The sequence below is a fragment of the Haplochromis burtoni genome, unplaced genomic scaffold, assembly GCF_018398535.1.
Source record: "Haplochromis burtoni strain Fernald_Lab_line unplaced genomic scaffold, NCSU_Asbu1 Contig_1, whole genome shotgun sequence".
Classification (NCBI taxonomy): domain Eukaryota; kingdom Metazoa; phylum Chordata; class Actinopteri; order Cichliformes; family Cichlidae; genus Haplochromis; species Haplochromis burtoni.
Window position 1 is genome coordinate 3,114,767 of NW_024582362.1, and position 16,935 is coordinate 3,131,701.

Consider the following 16,935-nt stretch of genomic DNA (forward strand, 5'->3'; position numbering starts at 1 on the left):
TTGTGAATAATAGCAATAATAACTTTAAATTAAATAAATAAATAAAATCACCTGCTGGGGGGTTATCCCAAGCTCATGGCCTCCACGACCTTGTGCAATTTTCGAGAGGTCGTTGACCAGCCGTTCAAATATGTTAGCAGCATTCAAGTCACAGTCATAGTTCACGTAGATGTCCACCACACTCTGGGCGTCTGATGGGACAGATGGGAGCCAGATGGAGTTTGGCAGTGAAAATGTGGAGGGTGAATCAATAGGCATACATATAAAGATAATAATTAATCATTAGATGAAACTGCAACTTTGTTACGACAGTCACGTGAAAAAGGAAGCAGTTCATATGAGGTATTATTCAGCATTTCTGTACAGCTAAAAACTTTTTTGACAACTAGCAGATATATCTGCACCACATCTAAAGCCCCAATCAAAGTACTTCTATTTTCTAAATGACACAAAGAGAAGTGAAAATAGAGAGAGAAGCCAACCTGCACATATTCTAGTGAGGGTTTGTATAACCATCCATTTGTGGTCATAGGAGCTTGTGGACGTCTCAAGAATATACAGGAAAATCTCCTTGAAGAACACCTGTTGAGAGAGTTCATGTGACAGTGTAAACATGAATCACACACACACAAGGAGAGGTAAAAACAACCTTCAGTTGCCTGCATAACCCAAAAAAAAAAAAAAGAGAAAGCCCACACGCAACCCTCCAGAAGCAAAACACGATTCCCCTCGAGTGGATACAACAAATATAGCAGGTGGATGTCAAATGTTCGACAGTTAGACTCAGAAGAATAAACTGTAGGCAGAGGAGGAAGAACGTTACAGCAGATATGGTAACAGCCCGTCAATATCTCTTACCACTGAAAGATGCTAGATATAAACATGAAAGATACACATATATACTGACAGTTCTTCACTGTAAAAACAAGTCGATCAAAATTATTTTCTCTTTTAAATGTGGCGTTTAACACCTCAATTGTTCCTGTGTTTCCTACAAAGTGAACCAGGTGCCAGATGAACTAGTTGGCTGATGAACTAGCCAACTAGTTCATTGGGTTTTCCCTGCACATCTAAGTAAAAATAAAAGAGAGAAAAAATATCCTAGCTTGACTCACCATGGGAAAAATATTGAATGACTTATGGTTCAAAACATTTCTTTGTACTACGTTCCAGAGGCTGTTAGTGCAGAAACTGCTGCTTTCTATGGCGATCCTTTCTGTCGATACCTTTTTGCTATAAACGGCACTTCTTTGAAAGTCCAAAAGTAGCCGGGCACAAAACGACTTGGGTGTCTAAAGCTAATTAGACACCCAAGGAGGATTTCTTTTATTACTCACACATTTACACCTAATAAGGATTTAAGTGTGCCGACACAGGTCGCTGCCTTCCTAGATGTTTGCATTTTTAATACAGTTGTCTGACAATAATGCAGCTTACAAGTTTAATAGTAAGTAAGACCCCAAATAAGAGGGGCTGCATGTCTTTGTGATGAACCTCTGAGGTCTATGGATGAAGCCTGCTAACAAAGAAAGGAGATATCAACTGAAAACTCTTCTTCTGTCCCTTACATAATCGAGATGGCAACGACTGAAATACCAGACTTAACGCTTCCAATTGTGTTACCACAATCATCTTTTATATACAGTTTATGGTCAATACTTTCATAAACTATATGGACAAAAGCACTGGGTCACACCTACTGTTAGCCATGCAGTGTGCCTTTACAAACACAACTGAATACGACTGTGATGCCGTAACAGAAAGGAAATGAAAGCATTTAGGAACCACAGCAACCCAGCCGTGAAGTGGCAGACCATGTAAAGGTCCCTGAGTGCAGTCTCTTCTGACTCAATAACTGCAGAGCTCCTCTGGCATTATCATCAGCACAGAAACTGTGTGCCGGGAGCTTCATGGCATGGGTTTCTATGGCCGACAGCTCTTGTGTAGGAGACCCAGTGCTTTTGTCCAAACTTAGAGCAAATGCTTTACCTCGATTTGCATCTTGAGGTGTGTCTTGAAGTGAGAAAGGAGAGTGAGGAAAATGGAAAGAGACAGTTCGAAGACCTCAGGCACAGAGGAGACCCCATTCTTGGACAGAGCCACACACAGGTACTGCTTGATGGCGTTTATGAACATCTCGTTGGTCTTAAAGATGGGCCCGGCGTTTTGCAGGATGGACAGCAGCAGCTGGAGGGACAAGACCTTCGACCGCAACTCGTGGGACCTGAGACGAGGACAGAAAAGAGGAAGTTAAAATCTTTGATGAAAGCAAGGGGAACAATTGATTCCCCTTCGGAAAGTTACAAAATTAAATTCATCCACAACAATAACATAAGCTTGTTATCATGAATTGACTGTCTCCTTTGAATAGAAAAGAGGGCTTAAATTAAAACACAAAAAAATACCCTGCGCAGTGGTTTGTTTGTGCGCACATATCAGTGTGTGAAGCTTCATCTCCTATAGCAGGGGTCGGCAACCTTTCTAATGATGAGTGCCATCTAAAATTTCCTCAGAAGTCAATGTGCCATATCAACTGTTGCATTAGCAATAGATTTAATAATGCTCTACATCAACAGCTACACACTATATAAAACAACTTTATAGAACTATATTTCTTCACAGACGTTGGCATAGTGCAGATCAGCTATTTTGATATGTAGAGCCAAATACTGTCAATAAGGCCTGTGCAATGTTCTTAACACAGTTAAACTTGTCAGGTAGTGATGTCCAGCAGGTGAAAATGCAAGCTCCATGAACACGCACAGCTGTGGATTCCAGCTGCGTTCGTAGTTCTGCAAACTTTGACCCCACAGAGTCGAGCTTTTGAGTTCAATCAGCTGCATTTCGATGTCCTCTAATCATCTGCCCAAGGCTTTTAACCATGAAAAGTTTCCGTCACAAAATGCTCTTGGCAACCAAAAGAGAAACAAAAATCTCACTAAAACAAAGTACCTATAAGTGACATGATCTGTCCTTCAAGCAAAGTTATTCCACAAAGTGGGAAAAGTGTAACGCACAGTAAAACTAAATCATGCTGTATCTCTGCATCAGAGAGTTAAAAACGTCATCAGCATCAAAGAAATGCTCGGGAAACCAAATCAAAGCGCCCCTGCGCGTATAGCCTCAGCCCGTCTGAACTGTTTTCCTGCAGCAGCAGGACGAAACGAGTCAAAAATCACACTTTCAGCTACTTTATATTCTGGGTTTGGCTGCTTCTGTGCAATGTCTTCCATCTCTGGCAAGCAGACAAATTAGGATTTATGTGGCACAACAACAGGGTGCCTCTACTTCTCTTTCAATAGCCAAAAAATATGGAGCGAAGGAAAACATACTGCTTTATCGCCAACCAGATTGTTGTGAAGAAAGAAATGCAATGTTAGTACAATGCAAGAAAACTACAACACTAAAAGCATTAAAATAAGAAAGAAAAACGCAGGGTTAAGAGAGCTGGCCTCCTTTTCATACCCAAAGACTGCATCCGCCTTTATTTTAAGTTTATCCCCCTTAGGATATCCAGAAAAGAGTAGTTAGCACATTGGTGGTTAGCAAATCTAGAATAAAAATCAAGTATTTCTTCAAATTTATAAAACAATAAAATAAAGTAGTTTCTGATGGTGATAATGATAATAATAAAGCCACACTTTCGCCTGTGTGCTCCCTCATGACAGAGTGACAAAGTGTGACTCATGAGGCAGAACAGCCTTGTTAGGAAGGTAAAAGGTTTCTGTCTGGCACTGACACGGCACATCAGTGCTGAGGTAACTGACGTGGCCTTCATTAGACACACACACACACACACACACACACACACACAAATGGGCACAAACACCATTCTTTCTTTTGAATTTTCAACATTTTCATTAAAAAGCTATTGAGCAAAGGACTGAGATTGCAGTTCATTTCACCGGATTAAAGTAAAATAAAAGTGACGGATGATTAAATAAACGGAACAGTAAACAAACCAGCCAGCAGAGCCTGAATTGAGTTTCACAAAGAAACCAGATGCGGGAAATCCAGTTTCTCAAAAGCTATAGCCATCAGGTCAAGGCAATCGCATGCCCTTTTTGGAAAACCAGAGATGGGTCAGAAGAAATATTACATGAAGGCGCATATCTAATTATACTTTTCTGCTGTTAAAAAAGGGAAGCAGTTAAAATGGGATGAAACCAGGAAGTGATTCAGAAAATGCTGAGTGATGGCTCATTGTCTGCCTTATCATCATGTATCAGAACACTGCAGTTATCATGGGAGCGATCCTCATTTTAAACCATGACTCACATTTGTGCATGTCTATCCCAAAGATGAAACCAAATAAAAATCGAAGCTTTTCATTGGGGGCTTTACTGGAAGCACAATACATCACTAATTCATTTTACTAACAAACAAAGGTTTTCGAAGGAGAATGTCAGCTGGAAAGCATCCAAATAAACTGATTTTCCACATTCTTTTAAATAACCACATTAAAAATTTCATTTATTTCTCATTAAATGTCAGTAATATGTTCCTCCACTGCAAACTAAGTAATCAAGATTGGGATACAGCAATGAACTGACAGAAAGTAAGTCCAAAACTATTTGGATAATTCATTATTTCAGTTGTTTAGCAGCAAAAATATTTTACAGTTAGGTCTTACAGTTAATCACTCAGTCATCCATCCATCCATTCATTAGTAGAAGTCGAAGCAAAGACCCAAAGATTTTCTTCAAACTGACCACCTCCCCTCTACAGGGGGACACCAACGCGCTCCCAAGTCAGAGATATAATCTCTCAAGTGTGCTGGCTCCGTCCTGAGGTCTCTTCCTGGCAGGACATACCCCAAACACCTCACCTAGGAAGTGCGGTGCCACAAGGCCCAGCCGTCCAACCGACAGGAGGGGTTTGGTGCTATGTGGACCGAGGTGGAGCTCTTTGCCGTCCGATCCTCAGTTATTAAACCTGACTTCAAGTGAAACCTCAAATGCCTCCGACATAATTTAAGAGAGTCTGCTTGATGGGTTTTCACAGGCATGAAACCAAACAGAAGTCATTTTATGTATTTTTTACTGCTGTGTCTAAAACTCAGCGTTATTTCAGTATCAGGCTGCTATCACACCTTTCCCTCCTAACACAGCATAATTCTCTCACTTTTTTTTGCATAGGTCAAAGGAGTCGAAAATATTAACCAGAAACAGACGAACCAAATAACACACAAGAGCAGTCATTATGTTTAATTTGTATCCTTACTTCGGATCAGGTGGCCCATCTGATAGCGGTTTCATTGACAGCTTGCAGAGCGAGCGAAAGACAAGAAAGGCATCTTTCTGAAGGATGTGGGAGAATTTAGCACCTGGCGGCTGGCCCGGTGCTGCTCCTGATTCCTGCAGACAAACCAGAGAAACAAAAATACTTTTAAAAAATGCCACTTTCACTCTTTATATCCTGTTGAGTGCTTAACATAAACTGTGTGTGATTATGAGCTTCCAAATCTATTAGATTTCTTTAACAGCAATCACTGAGGAGTGTAATCCTGCATAATTGGTCACATACAGCTGAATGGAAAAATTGTAAATACATAAGAATTGTAGAAAATAGCTATTTTAGCTTAATTTAAAAAAACAAAACAGGTATTCAAAGTGTGTGTGACATGTCTTTCATCATGCTTTTGATTCAAATAGGGTAACATAAAGGTTCACAGTCAAAGCTCTGATCATTTGCAGGTGATGTTAATTTGACATAAAGTAAGCAAGCTTCGTTTCCTGGTACCTGAGTGTCGTTGGATGAGACGGAGAGTCTGTCATCAGGCAGGGAGGGGGTGAAGCTGGCAGAAATAGGTGTGCCGGGGATGCCGTTGGCATGGACGTGCTCGCTGTCGCTACCCACAGTGCCCTCATCCTCCAGGGAGCTCTGGGTGCCCTCTGTTGCCGCTTCTGCAGGCTCTGACTCTGCTGGTTCTCCCTCGCCACCAGACTCCTTGGTGTCAGAGCACAGGTTTGCTGGGTCCAGGCAGTGGCCTGCAGGGTGAAGTTGAATCGACAGGGGTGATACACTAATCTGTAATATTTAAACACCTTAAAATGATCTACAAAAGGGACACAATTTGTTTTTTATGACGAGAAAAGCATTCTAGACTTAGTTTGACGACCTGACGAATTACAAAGAAAGAAGACTGCTCTGGAACATAACCGCCATCTTTCATCTGAGGTTAGCGAAGCAAAGAACTATTCTTCTGTGTGCTCAAAGAATTTTTTTAGGTTTTTAAGCTTTTACCCACAAAGAAAGAGCTCTTTGCTTTTCCCATACACCTCCACGAATGAGCCGCGGAAGTGTCGGGAGGAGAAATTATAAGATAACACTCTTCTAACTCGCTAAGTCTGGGGTAAGCTTTGCATAATGGCTGCAAATCTGCACAGGTTTTTGAGAATTTAAAGATCTCCTACTCCGACAGCAAACTGAAATCTACTTTCAGGAGTTGGCCTCAATAAAGAGCAGCTAATTGCTGGTTTAGTCTTCAGTCAGCCACTTTTCTCACGACGCAATTAGTCATTGCCTTTAAAAATAAAACACCGATTTAAGCAAACGAGCAACAAAGAAATCTTACCTCCTGCAACAGTATTGACCACCTCTTGCAGAATACTCTGGACTATTTCCTGGGCTTTCTCCTCATAGTTTGGGGTCTCCCCGTCCTCCTCCTCAGCTGCCTCTGCATGCTTCTGGGCTGCTGCACCTAAATAAAAACCATGTAAAGTCTGAGTGTACGCCTTGATACGTTGTACATGCAGTCCTGTGAAAAAGAAAGTTCTGTATAGAGTCTCGTGAAAAGCTAGAGGCTGGAAAAAATGGCTTTATTAGTCTTTCATGTTATTGTGGAAGAATTTTGGCCCACTCTTCTTAACAACATTGCTTCAGTTTGCAGGAATTTGTTTATGCACAGCTCTCTGAAGGTCTCACCACAGCATTTGAGTCAGGCTGAGGTCTGGACACCTTGATTCTTTTCTTCTTCTGTCATTTTGTTGTAGATTTGCTGCTGCACCCAAATCATAGCCTAGAGATCTTTTAAAACCGCGTGTGGAGTGCAGTAAAAGGGGCCAGCATGCAAAAAGTTACAATGTCACTAAAAAACATTTTTATTCTCCTCTTCAGATTCTACAGTAGTTCCCTCATTAAAGGAGCTTCTGCAACACTATCTGTAGTATCAAATATCTGCAACAGAAAACACTGGTTCTTGCAGTTTCTTTTTAATTATTACACCAAACTGCAAAGCATTTTAAGCACGAGGCTTTTACAGTTTGCATTCAAGGTGCTGTTTACTCTGGACAAGTTGATACAACTCAAACGACATGCCACGTGCTCTTGAACGTTACGCCGTGTGCCTGATATATTTAAAGCGGCAGTTAAACAGCACTTAGCTGTGAGAGAGTTGATCGCTTTTAGTGGCCAAACATGGTATTTAGTGGCACAGGGAGAGATTAAACTTAAAAAAACAAAAAAGCAAGATAATGGGTTCATAATCAGGGAAGAGATATTTTGTGATTGTCTGTGTCTACTGACAGAGAAAGAGAAAATGGAAAAAAAAAGAAGAAACTCTGCGTGCAGCCTTACTTTCTGCTGCTGCAGTGGCTTGGTCTGCCTCGGTTTGTTCACTTTCAGCCACGCAGAACTCTGAACCGTTTTCTGGGTCTGGGTTCTCTCCCTTCTCCTCCTGCTCCCTCTGCTCCTCCTGCTCTTTGGGGGCAGACCTGCCGCTGCTCTCCGGAGCCGGTGTCGAGGGCGTCGATGGGGTGGACGGGGTGGTGATGCTGGGAGTCGGAGGGGTGAGGGGCCCGTTGGCCTCCCGTGTCGGACCCTTCGCCGGCGAATGAATGTGGGTCTGGTGCTGGGCGGAGTCTGGCTCGGTGTGCTGAGTGACTGGGGAGTGCTGCCTGTGCCGCTCTCTCTCCAGCTGTTTTGCTTCTTGCAGCTGTAAGCAGGGGTGGGGCCCACACACACACACACACGCACACACAGACAAAACAAAACAGCAAAGCACACATAGACAGACAAAGCATGCAAAGAACAGCAAAAGCATCATAGAAGACAGACGCATGCAACACACAGACACACAGAGGAAAAAAAAAAGCAAAGGTTAAGCATATAAACAAACTCATCAACAATTACAAGTCTGATCAGCCTGTCTAGATTCCCTGAAGACTCACTGAGCCACAACACTCCCAGATGTCAAAGCAGAGAACAAAAGATGACTACAGATTGTAGTTGTAGTGTACAAAAAAAAAAAGCAGTACAGTTTGCCAGCATACATCAGATGTGTGTTCATATGGAGATGCGTATGAAAATGCACGCACTGAGAAGAAAGACATGCCATTAAAAAAAAACAGCAATGAGACAAACTTCGAGGAATCGGTTCATGCTGGCCCGTGTCAACGGGGTCTACTCTAACCCGCCGGTGCTGCAAAATATTTCTGGTGGAAAAACGGCTGTCCCGGCTGATGTGTCACAGCTGACATGTGCAACCGCTGCTTCTGACGGGGAGCGCCACAAAGTGTTGCCATGCTTTAGCCGGGCAGGGCACAGACCAAAAGTGGGTCATAAATCATTTGCACATGCTCATAATCTATTAAAAAAACATTACATGTTTGTGAAAGTTGTGCTGATTGCCTCCTGGAAAAAGCTTCTGAGAAAACAAAGAGATATTTAAGAAAGAAAAAAACAGTTTAACACTTCAGTGCTTGACAGCAAACACCGATCCGTACGAGGAAAAAAAATAACTACGAGCAGCGGCAAGAACAAGAACCCAGCGCTGCATTTTGCCATCTGAGCGTGCGTGTGATGATTTGCCGACAATAAAGGTTAAAAGGCAAATGACAGACTCAAGAGTCAAAGAGGAGCGCAGCAGCTTGAAGGGGGGGACGTGGGTCACAGATGAAAATACAAACAGTGTGACACATTTACCAAACAATGTGATCTTTCGAGCTATGGCGGACTCTCTTTCGAATTCAGAGCTTTAATTAGAAGAACAAATGAGTCAAAATGAATTTGTTTCAATGAATTAGCCTGTCTGTATCCATTACTAGCCATAAGACACAATTACACTATCAGTATTATTACATTCAATCATTTGACTATTACAAAGCAAACCAAAAACTGACTCCTCTCATTAAACTCGTTGCGTCTTACTCTCAAATCAACACTCTCGATAATTAAACCAGACTGCTGATCTTCTCGCATTAAATGTAATCGAATAGATTCAGTGACACGGCATTGCGAATGAAACGATTAGTATTGAATACGAGTGACGGTAGCGGGACAGGACGAAGGCGCCTCGACTGGGAGGGTTGGGCGAAGACAAACTAAGCTCATTATTTAAATGCCACCTCAGTCGGATAGTGAAGGCTGCACATGAGCGTGTTTCTGTGCCTGTGATCACAGCGTGCAGAATACTTCTACACACAGACACACAAAGTGGATCTCCCTGTGCAGCAGCAGCAGCACTGGGCAGGCAGCGACAGCACAACAATAGGCCTCTGCCTCAAAGTCTGCCTCGTCTACCGACTCCTGCCTCGCATTTCTCCGTCTGACTCGGTATCAATGGCTCATTGTTCTGAAAGCCCTCTCAAGAAGCAAAGCATAAGAAAACTCGTCAGGAATGAGACGGGCGCAGCTGACCTGCTTGTACAGCGTTTACCGCGCCCAGGTGTGACTGTAAACTAAAATGTTAACTGGTGCGGGAGGAAAGCGAGATGATTTGTGGGCAAGTCAACAGAAGCCACAGCAAGCATACGGTGGAAGAAGTGCACAGCATACCTGCTCCTGTGCGGTGCAGGAGCAAAAAGGAGGAGAGAACGGATGAGTGCATGGATGGATGAGTGAGGGAAGAAAAAATAAAAAAAATAAAAAAGCTCTAATGCGCAAACACAGATGCACAGAGAAGAGTTTAGAAGAGGTCGGATCAGGCATGTCACGGCAGTCCTGCACGCTTTACCTGGCGGTCACGCTTTCTGGAGGCCAGAGACCAAGATAGCCTGTGATTTGTAAGCTATGTGTCCAAAAGGAAAGGAGGGAGGCAGGTGAGGAAGGGGGGAAAAAAGTGTCATTCAAAAAGAAAAAGATGACATTAGAGCAAGCTTTTTTTTGCCTTTTTTTCTGAAGGCAATAACTAAAATGTCCCTCTGGACACAAAGCAAACAACAGATTTTAATTAAATCTGGTGGCTCGAGTAAACCAGTCACAGAAAGCAAAGACATTATTTCCAATCCACTCTGACTCCAGATTTGACTGCAGCATAGATTTGTTTAGGCTAGCGCTATAATTTATTTAATACTCATATTAGCTTCACTGGCTTTTATGCATTAGTGACAGCATCAGTGATTCAGACAGCTGCTCCAAAGATGAGCTGTCCATGGTGTCTCTACATAAACAGAATTCTGTGCGATTCGGTGTTTACAGAGGCTTCGAACATACTGCTTGGTTCTCCATGCGTGCGAAGATAACGTTGAGCATCTGTGTGAGCGTGGCCTTGGCTGTGGTCTGATTGATGAGGTTCTTGCTGGCCAGGTAGATGTTGTAACAGGTGCGGACGGCCTGCAGAACAGTACCCTCGTGGATTTCTATATGCTGAGATGTCACCGCTGTCAAGAGAGCCTGAAAGGAAAGACCAAAAACTACCATTAACTGCTGACGCAGGACGAGAAAAAGCCGAGAATCGCAGCTGCGCAAAAAACCAAAAGCCAAACACTGATGCAGTCAAGAACAGCTGGACGTTTCAGCATTTGAAATCTTAAATGCAAATATCATTTTTAGGCAAAGGTTGTAACGGCCGCCGTTTTCTTTGTGAGTATTTATTACACGCCGTGCTGCGGGGAAAAGCCTGTTCTAACGTTTGAGTCTAAGGTTTATTTTTTAGCACCTGACGGCTCTTTTTTGCTTCTCATCCGTCAAAACTCTGCATACTCAATCACATGATTCCGTTTGTTTTGAAAAGTCTCAACAGGATCTTGAGCTTTATTGAGAAAGGTTTACGTGGAAAACAAACAAGCGGACAGCGGAGCCACGCGATGGTTTTACCATCGTTGTTGCTAACGACAACATGCAAAAACAGGCGCTTGTCCGTCTGTAGTGTGGTTATATTAAATATAAGAGAACGAGAGAACTTTAAGAAATTAATATAGCTACAGGTCACTACAGTAACCGTCAAAACGATGAAAAAATATTGCTGTAAACAATTTATTTTGCAACACCACGAAACAAACGATAGCGTAATAGGAAACGACAGACGTTTGTATATCGTCATCCCATATATATCGTTATATTGAACAGCCCTACAAAAGTATGTCAGAAAATGTAGTTTATTGAACTTTTTCTGATGCACAAACTTCAAATAAACTCATAACCTCACAGCTATGAGGGAGGAATCCCCGCCCACAGACCTAAATAGGGTCACTCACAGGTGTAAAAAAAGGGGAGCAGCCATGAAGCTAAGTAGAAGTCTTTAAAACCAAAGTCACTGTGGCTTTGTCCATTTTTATATAGTCTATCAGGAGAACAACACAATACACCACAAAGCAGGGACAGCAAGTTATTAACAATAAATATAAAACAGATTTACAACTAATATTAAAACTTAAATAGTTGCCACTATCACTGACTTTTTCAGGTAAGTCTCCGAGATAAAATGAAAAAGTAATCGTATTTACAATATAATTACAGATTGTTTTTCAAATGACATACATATTAATAAGGTAAAATAATATTGTATTATTCAACAGTCCAGCAGGATTATCTGCTGCAGCCACAAACAGCAAGTGTTATTAAAGATTGCTGCAGATCAAAGCCACATAAATACACAGATGTGGTCTTTTAAGGAATGACTGTCGGCTAATTAAATTCTCTAAAGTGTGTATTGAGCGTATCTGCGACAAGCTGCGATATGTCAGAAGAGGGGGACGGCAGCACACCTTAATAATCTGTAGCTGCACGCCCTCGTCAGTCTGAGGTCCTTGAAAACAAGCGCAGATGGTCTCGATGATCCTGTCGATGAGCTTCTTGCCCGGAGCCGTGCTGTCCGGGGCGCTGCCCGTCAGGTGGCCATACGCTATCAGCTTCTAAAAGTCACACGAACATGCAGACGTAAACACACATATGCAAAAACACAACTAAACGACCTGGTAGCATGGAATTAAAAGAACTTATTTTTCTTCAAAGACATCCAAAGATACAGTAAAGGCAGAGCCCAGCACACAGTTCGCTGCCATAAAGTAACACTCGTGCAAGCACTCGGGGGCCTGCGGTGTGACTTGTCCCGCCACTGACCTGTAAACAGTCGAGCGAGGTGATGACGATGCGGGGACATTTGGATTGACATGCCAGCTCAAACGGCAAGAAGTACTTGTCGGCTTCAATGAAGTTGGTCTTTGATTTGATTGGCGGTAAAGTGCTGGAACCTGATTTGCCATCTCCACCGGGTGGACTGGGGAGGGAAGGAAAATAAATACATTTTAAAAAAGAGGAAGAAAGGGACAGAGACTGTGAGATAAACACTGTGACTCTGCGGTCTGTCATCTGGAGTCACAAGAAAAGAAACGGGGCATAAAAATCAGCATGACACACTAACACTTTTGTTGACATCCAAGTCTGAAACAAACACGAAAAAGCGCCGGGGATGGCGTGCTTCACTATAAAGAACAACCTCTGCTTGCTCCACAGCTGAAGCAGGACATCAAACAAGCTAAACCAAAGAAGACCCTGTGCTTTATCCTGTTCCTGAGGGGGGAAATGAATAGTAAGAACAGATTTTATTACACTGAATTTAATGTAGTGCCTGGGGTAGTAATCCCAGAGGTTTTGTAATTCAAGCTTTGCCATGGGTCCATGCTGATAAAGCATCTCCTCCTGCACGACTGGTAACTGCACAGCTATTTTTTCGGAATTTTTAAAAGACCGGAGACAGCCTTAAAATATAGACCATCGCTTTCAGCAGCCATGTCTTTACAGCATCCCTAAGCGCTACCACCACACCCAGACTGCACAAGCTGGAAGAGGAGAAGAACAGAGAAAGGGAGGGAGACGGCTAGCGGTGGAGGGGGCTGCATTGTTTATGTCTTGGCAACGGAAAAAGGACGAGTTCAGCTCTTTTTTAGAGGGACGACCACGCCGAGCATAGAAGGGCACAATCAGAGACAGAGAAAGAAGCGAGGACGGATCGCTTGTACAAGAAGAGAAGAGGGGAAAAAAGGATTCAGAGACAGTTAAAAACGAAAGAGGCATCAAGCAGCATGAATTCACCAGGAAAATGAGGGTGCTCAGAGAAAAGCAGAAGAAGGGAGAACGCTTAGAGGGCTGGAAAGGAATATAATATAAGTTGTCTGAAAGCAGCCGAGGAAATGGGTATTAATTACCACAAATTAAAGATGATTGGACAGGGAGGGAGCTACAAATATCGAGCATAAAAATGGAAAACATGAACCCGTTTACCAGGCTTACAGTCTTCTTCAAAAACATTGTGGACAACAACATTAAAATGATTAAAAAGATCTTTGCTATGATTCAGCAAGAGCATCCACTCTGTCAGCTTATTACTGGTCTGACCCAGTCTCAATTTCTCTCTCAGCTATTATGTTGTGGATCTGCAGGGAGCTCGTCTCCGCTGGTTTATCCCTGAACTCCCTGCTTAATGTCACCTGGCCTGCTCAGCCCTTTATTATAAGCCCAATGTCAGGCTCAGGCTGCTTATAAAAACATAAACACTATAAAACTGAGTTCTAGTCAGACAGCACAGCCAGCACATCCTGCAGCTATGTTATTACATGGAACTGAATACTGCATTCAATTAAATGCTGAAGTCAAAGGTTCATCTTTATCTTGGAAACAAGCGCTTAAAAATCCTTACTGGAGCCATGTTTCCTTACAAGCTCTCAATCACGTCACATGTGCTTTCATTAGCAGCTGCACTTTGCTTTTAATTTCACAGCTTTCAAAGCTTATCTAATTTCCTGGCAAAGAAAACGAAAAGAATGCATAGAATTTATCTTATTGTGTACTACTTCAGGACTTCAGGGCTGCCGGTTGGTCAAATCTGTCACCTTTGGACAGAACCAGAGCGTTTCCTCCATCTTTATCCTGAGCTAATCTCTACAAAGATACATCAGCATTTAAATAAGCACAGTTCTCAGACGAGGGAGAGAAAATCGGGTGCTGGAAGCTTTCAGTCTGTTTGCATTACATGCTGTGTTGGCCGATCATACAGCAGGCTTTGGCCTGTATGCAGGTAAACAGTCTGTGTTTTGGCAAATGCAATCCCCATTTTGCTTTTCACACCGACTCCAAACCAGTGTCCATTTCCTGATGACAATTTAACTTTGAGCTTTTTAAAAAAAATTATTGACATTCTTAAAGAAAGATCTGTGCACAAAACAGGAAGTTGTAAAGTGTCAGAATGCTGGCTGTTGTTTCTAGATGCTACGCCATATGGACAAAAGTATTAGGACACACCTCGTTGCCACAGGTTTATAAGAAGAAGAAAAAACCCAAGCAATTCGCCATGCAGTCTGCCTTCACAAGCATTTGTAAAAGAATGGGTCGCTCTAAAGAGCGTAGCAGTGTAACAGGATGCTACTGTTGAAACAAGGCAGTTTGTGCAATTTCTTTCCGACTAGTTCAACTGCAAGTGGTATTATTACAAAGTAGGGCTGCCACGATTAGTCGACTAGTCACGATTACGTCGACTATCAAAATCGTCGACGACTGATTTAATAGTCGACGCGTCGTTTGAAGCTTTGTAAGATCACAAAAGACGCAGGAATAAGTAGTAGGATTTAAGAGTGTAATAACGGACTGAAACAGAAGATGGCAGCACTGCATGTACAAGGATGCCAGCTGCCGTTAAACCCCGAAGAAGAAGAAGCTGTGTCCCAGAATTCATAGCGCAGCCCAGCTCAGTTTCCAACAATGGCGGCAGCTAGTTAGTTTTAATATTACTCTTATTATTCTTTCTGGGTCACAAAATAAACGTTTAACATATTTTCAGGCGAGAATGTAGCTGTGTAAACCTCAAATATCTGCTCAGTTTATCAAGACACCACATATTTTCAAAAGCGCTCCGACGTTTTCGGAGACGTCTGTTACCCACTAGCTCGATAGCTAGCCGGGGGCAAGGCTCACTAGAGGACACCGGACTCCCGGCAAATCGTTTTCAAACCCACTGCCGTCTTTCGCTACTCAGGTTAAATCATATATAAGTCACTTAGATAACTTAAAATGTTATTGTTTGGCTTTTTTTTAGTATTTTATTTGTTCCTGAGTAAATCGGTTTGGCTGAGATTAAAGTTATAGTTTTTACACAGCTGAATAAACGTCAAGCAGACAGCTGATTATCAGAAGTGTGAGATGCTGCGAGAATATACTCCGGTGTCCTGTTATATTTTAGATAGCAAGGAGTTTATTAAACTTCACCGAAACAATCTGCAAATTTCATTAAAATTTAATAAACTATCATCTTGTCTTTATTTTTAGTTAGCACCTTAAACACTTAAAGCTGTAAGCTAATGATAGTTATATAAGAGCAGATGCTGCTGGTGCAATAAGCTGTACGTTTTACGTCCAATGGATGATGATCTGATTAGTCGACTAATCGCAAAAATAATCGGTGACTAGTCGACTATCAAAATAATCGTTTGTGGCAGCCCTATTACAAACTGAAAGGCATTAGGAACACAGCAGCTCAAAGTTACAAAGCTGGGTCGCTGCGTGCTGAGACACATAAAAGTTGCCAACCCCTGCTGACTCTATACCGACAGAGCTCCAGTCCTCCTCTGACATTAACATCAGCACAAAAGCTGTGTACTGGGAGCTTCATAGCATGGGTTACCATGGCTGAGCAGCTGTAATTACAGTGTATGTTATCAAAGTATGGCAGACGGGTTTATTGGAAGACCAAAAGCTGGATCTAGTCTTGCAGATTAGTGCGTTATCGACGCTGTAATTTTTGGCAAGAATGCAATTTTAAAGACACTTACTTGAAACCAAGATACAGAACAAGTCCTGAGAATATTGGAAAGTTTCAATGTTTAGTGGTCCCAGAAAACTGAGAAAACCTAATTCATGTAAACTCATGTAAACTGTACCGAGTGCAGGTCACTTTGTAGAGCTTAAATGTTTGATCTTTCAGGCCTTTACGTGGTGTGGTAGTTAACTGATAAGAGCATTTTTTTAAGATTATGAAATGATTCTGGAATAATTTCCTAAAACACCATTAATGGTTTTCATACAACATGAGCTTTATGTGGCTGCTTTGTTTAAATATCACAGTGATTAGATTAGCCAGTAATGCTTAGTACCTGTTTCCTTAGCATATATTTAGCTATCGTAACAAGATTTGATTTTAAACAGTGATTTGAAATGTACTTAGTTAGACACTGCCCATGCCTACTATTGCAATTACATTACAGAATGAATGCACAGAGAAAACCTATTTAAACTGGGCTGCAGGCTCAACCAGGGTGTTTGTATTCATAAGTAGCAAAGCTAGAGTATTGCATCTATCCGAAAAGGGTTGTAAAGCACCTGAGGTGAAAACACAAGCAGCAATACTTCTGTGAGCCTGGTGCTGGCTGCACAGAATCCCTAACCTTAAAATTCAGATGAATTTTGAGTCACTGGTAAATCTAATTTGGAGAGAAGTGAGTGAAATAATAGGGAAGGATTGTGTGCGAAGGGGAAAATGATGAGGGACAGAAATGTAAGTGGGAAATAAAAATGAGCTGGCGTGAGGAAGAAAGGATGGGAAAGAGGCGAGGTGGCATTCATGCTACATTTCATTCCAAAGCCCATGTTACTTCGAAGCCCATTCATGAGCACCCCACACATTCACACACACACACACACACACACACACACACACACACACACACAGGCATTAGGCAGAGCTTCATGAAGAAATCCATTAATGAGAAGGCAAGACACTGTTGG

The 16,935-nt window shown here is 42.2% G+C and overlaps 1 protein-coding gene across 3 annotated transcripts in view; it reads right to left on the reverse strand.

Annotated features, from left to right (window-relative positions):
• Nucleotides 1–16,935, reverse strand: part of arfgef1 (ADP-ribosylation factor guanine nucleotide-exchange factor 1 (brefeldin A-inhibited)) — a 58,066-nt gene that overhangs the window by 17,966 nt on the left and 23,165 nt on the right. Inside the window, exons 1-11 of one of the 3 annotated variants that reach the window (XM_014332189.2) lie at nucleotides 12,283–14,744; nucleotides 11,928–12,074; nucleotides 10,435–10,614; nucleotides 9,956–10,009; nucleotides 7,579–7,936; nucleotides 6,578–6,703; nucleotides 5,743–5,990; nucleotides 5,224–5,357; nucleotides 1,990–2,224; nucleotides 483–582; nucleotides 52–191 (exon numbers count right to left, since the gene is read on the reverse strand). In XM_014332189.2, the coding sequence (XP_014187675.2) occupies nucleotides 52–191; nucleotides 483–582; nucleotides 1,990–2,224; nucleotides 5,224–5,357; nucleotides 5,743–5,990; nucleotides 6,578–6,703; nucleotides 7,579–7,936; nucleotides 9,956–10,009; nucleotides 10,435–10,614; nucleotides 11,928–12,074; nucleotides 12,283–12,531 (1,971 nt within the window). In that variant the 5' untranslated portion in view covers nucleotides 12,532–14,744. Of the gene's footprint in view, nucleotides 1–51; nucleotides 192–482; nucleotides 583–1,989; nucleotides 2,225–5,223; nucleotides 5,358–5,742; nucleotides 5,991–6,577; nucleotides 6,704–7,578; nucleotides 7,937–9,955; nucleotides 10,010–10,434; nucleotides 10,615–11,927; nucleotides 12,075–12,282; nucleotides 14,745–16,935 lie in introns of those variants that run through there. The other 2 variants (XM_042224628.1, XM_042224612.1) reach the window with 2 other exon arrangements.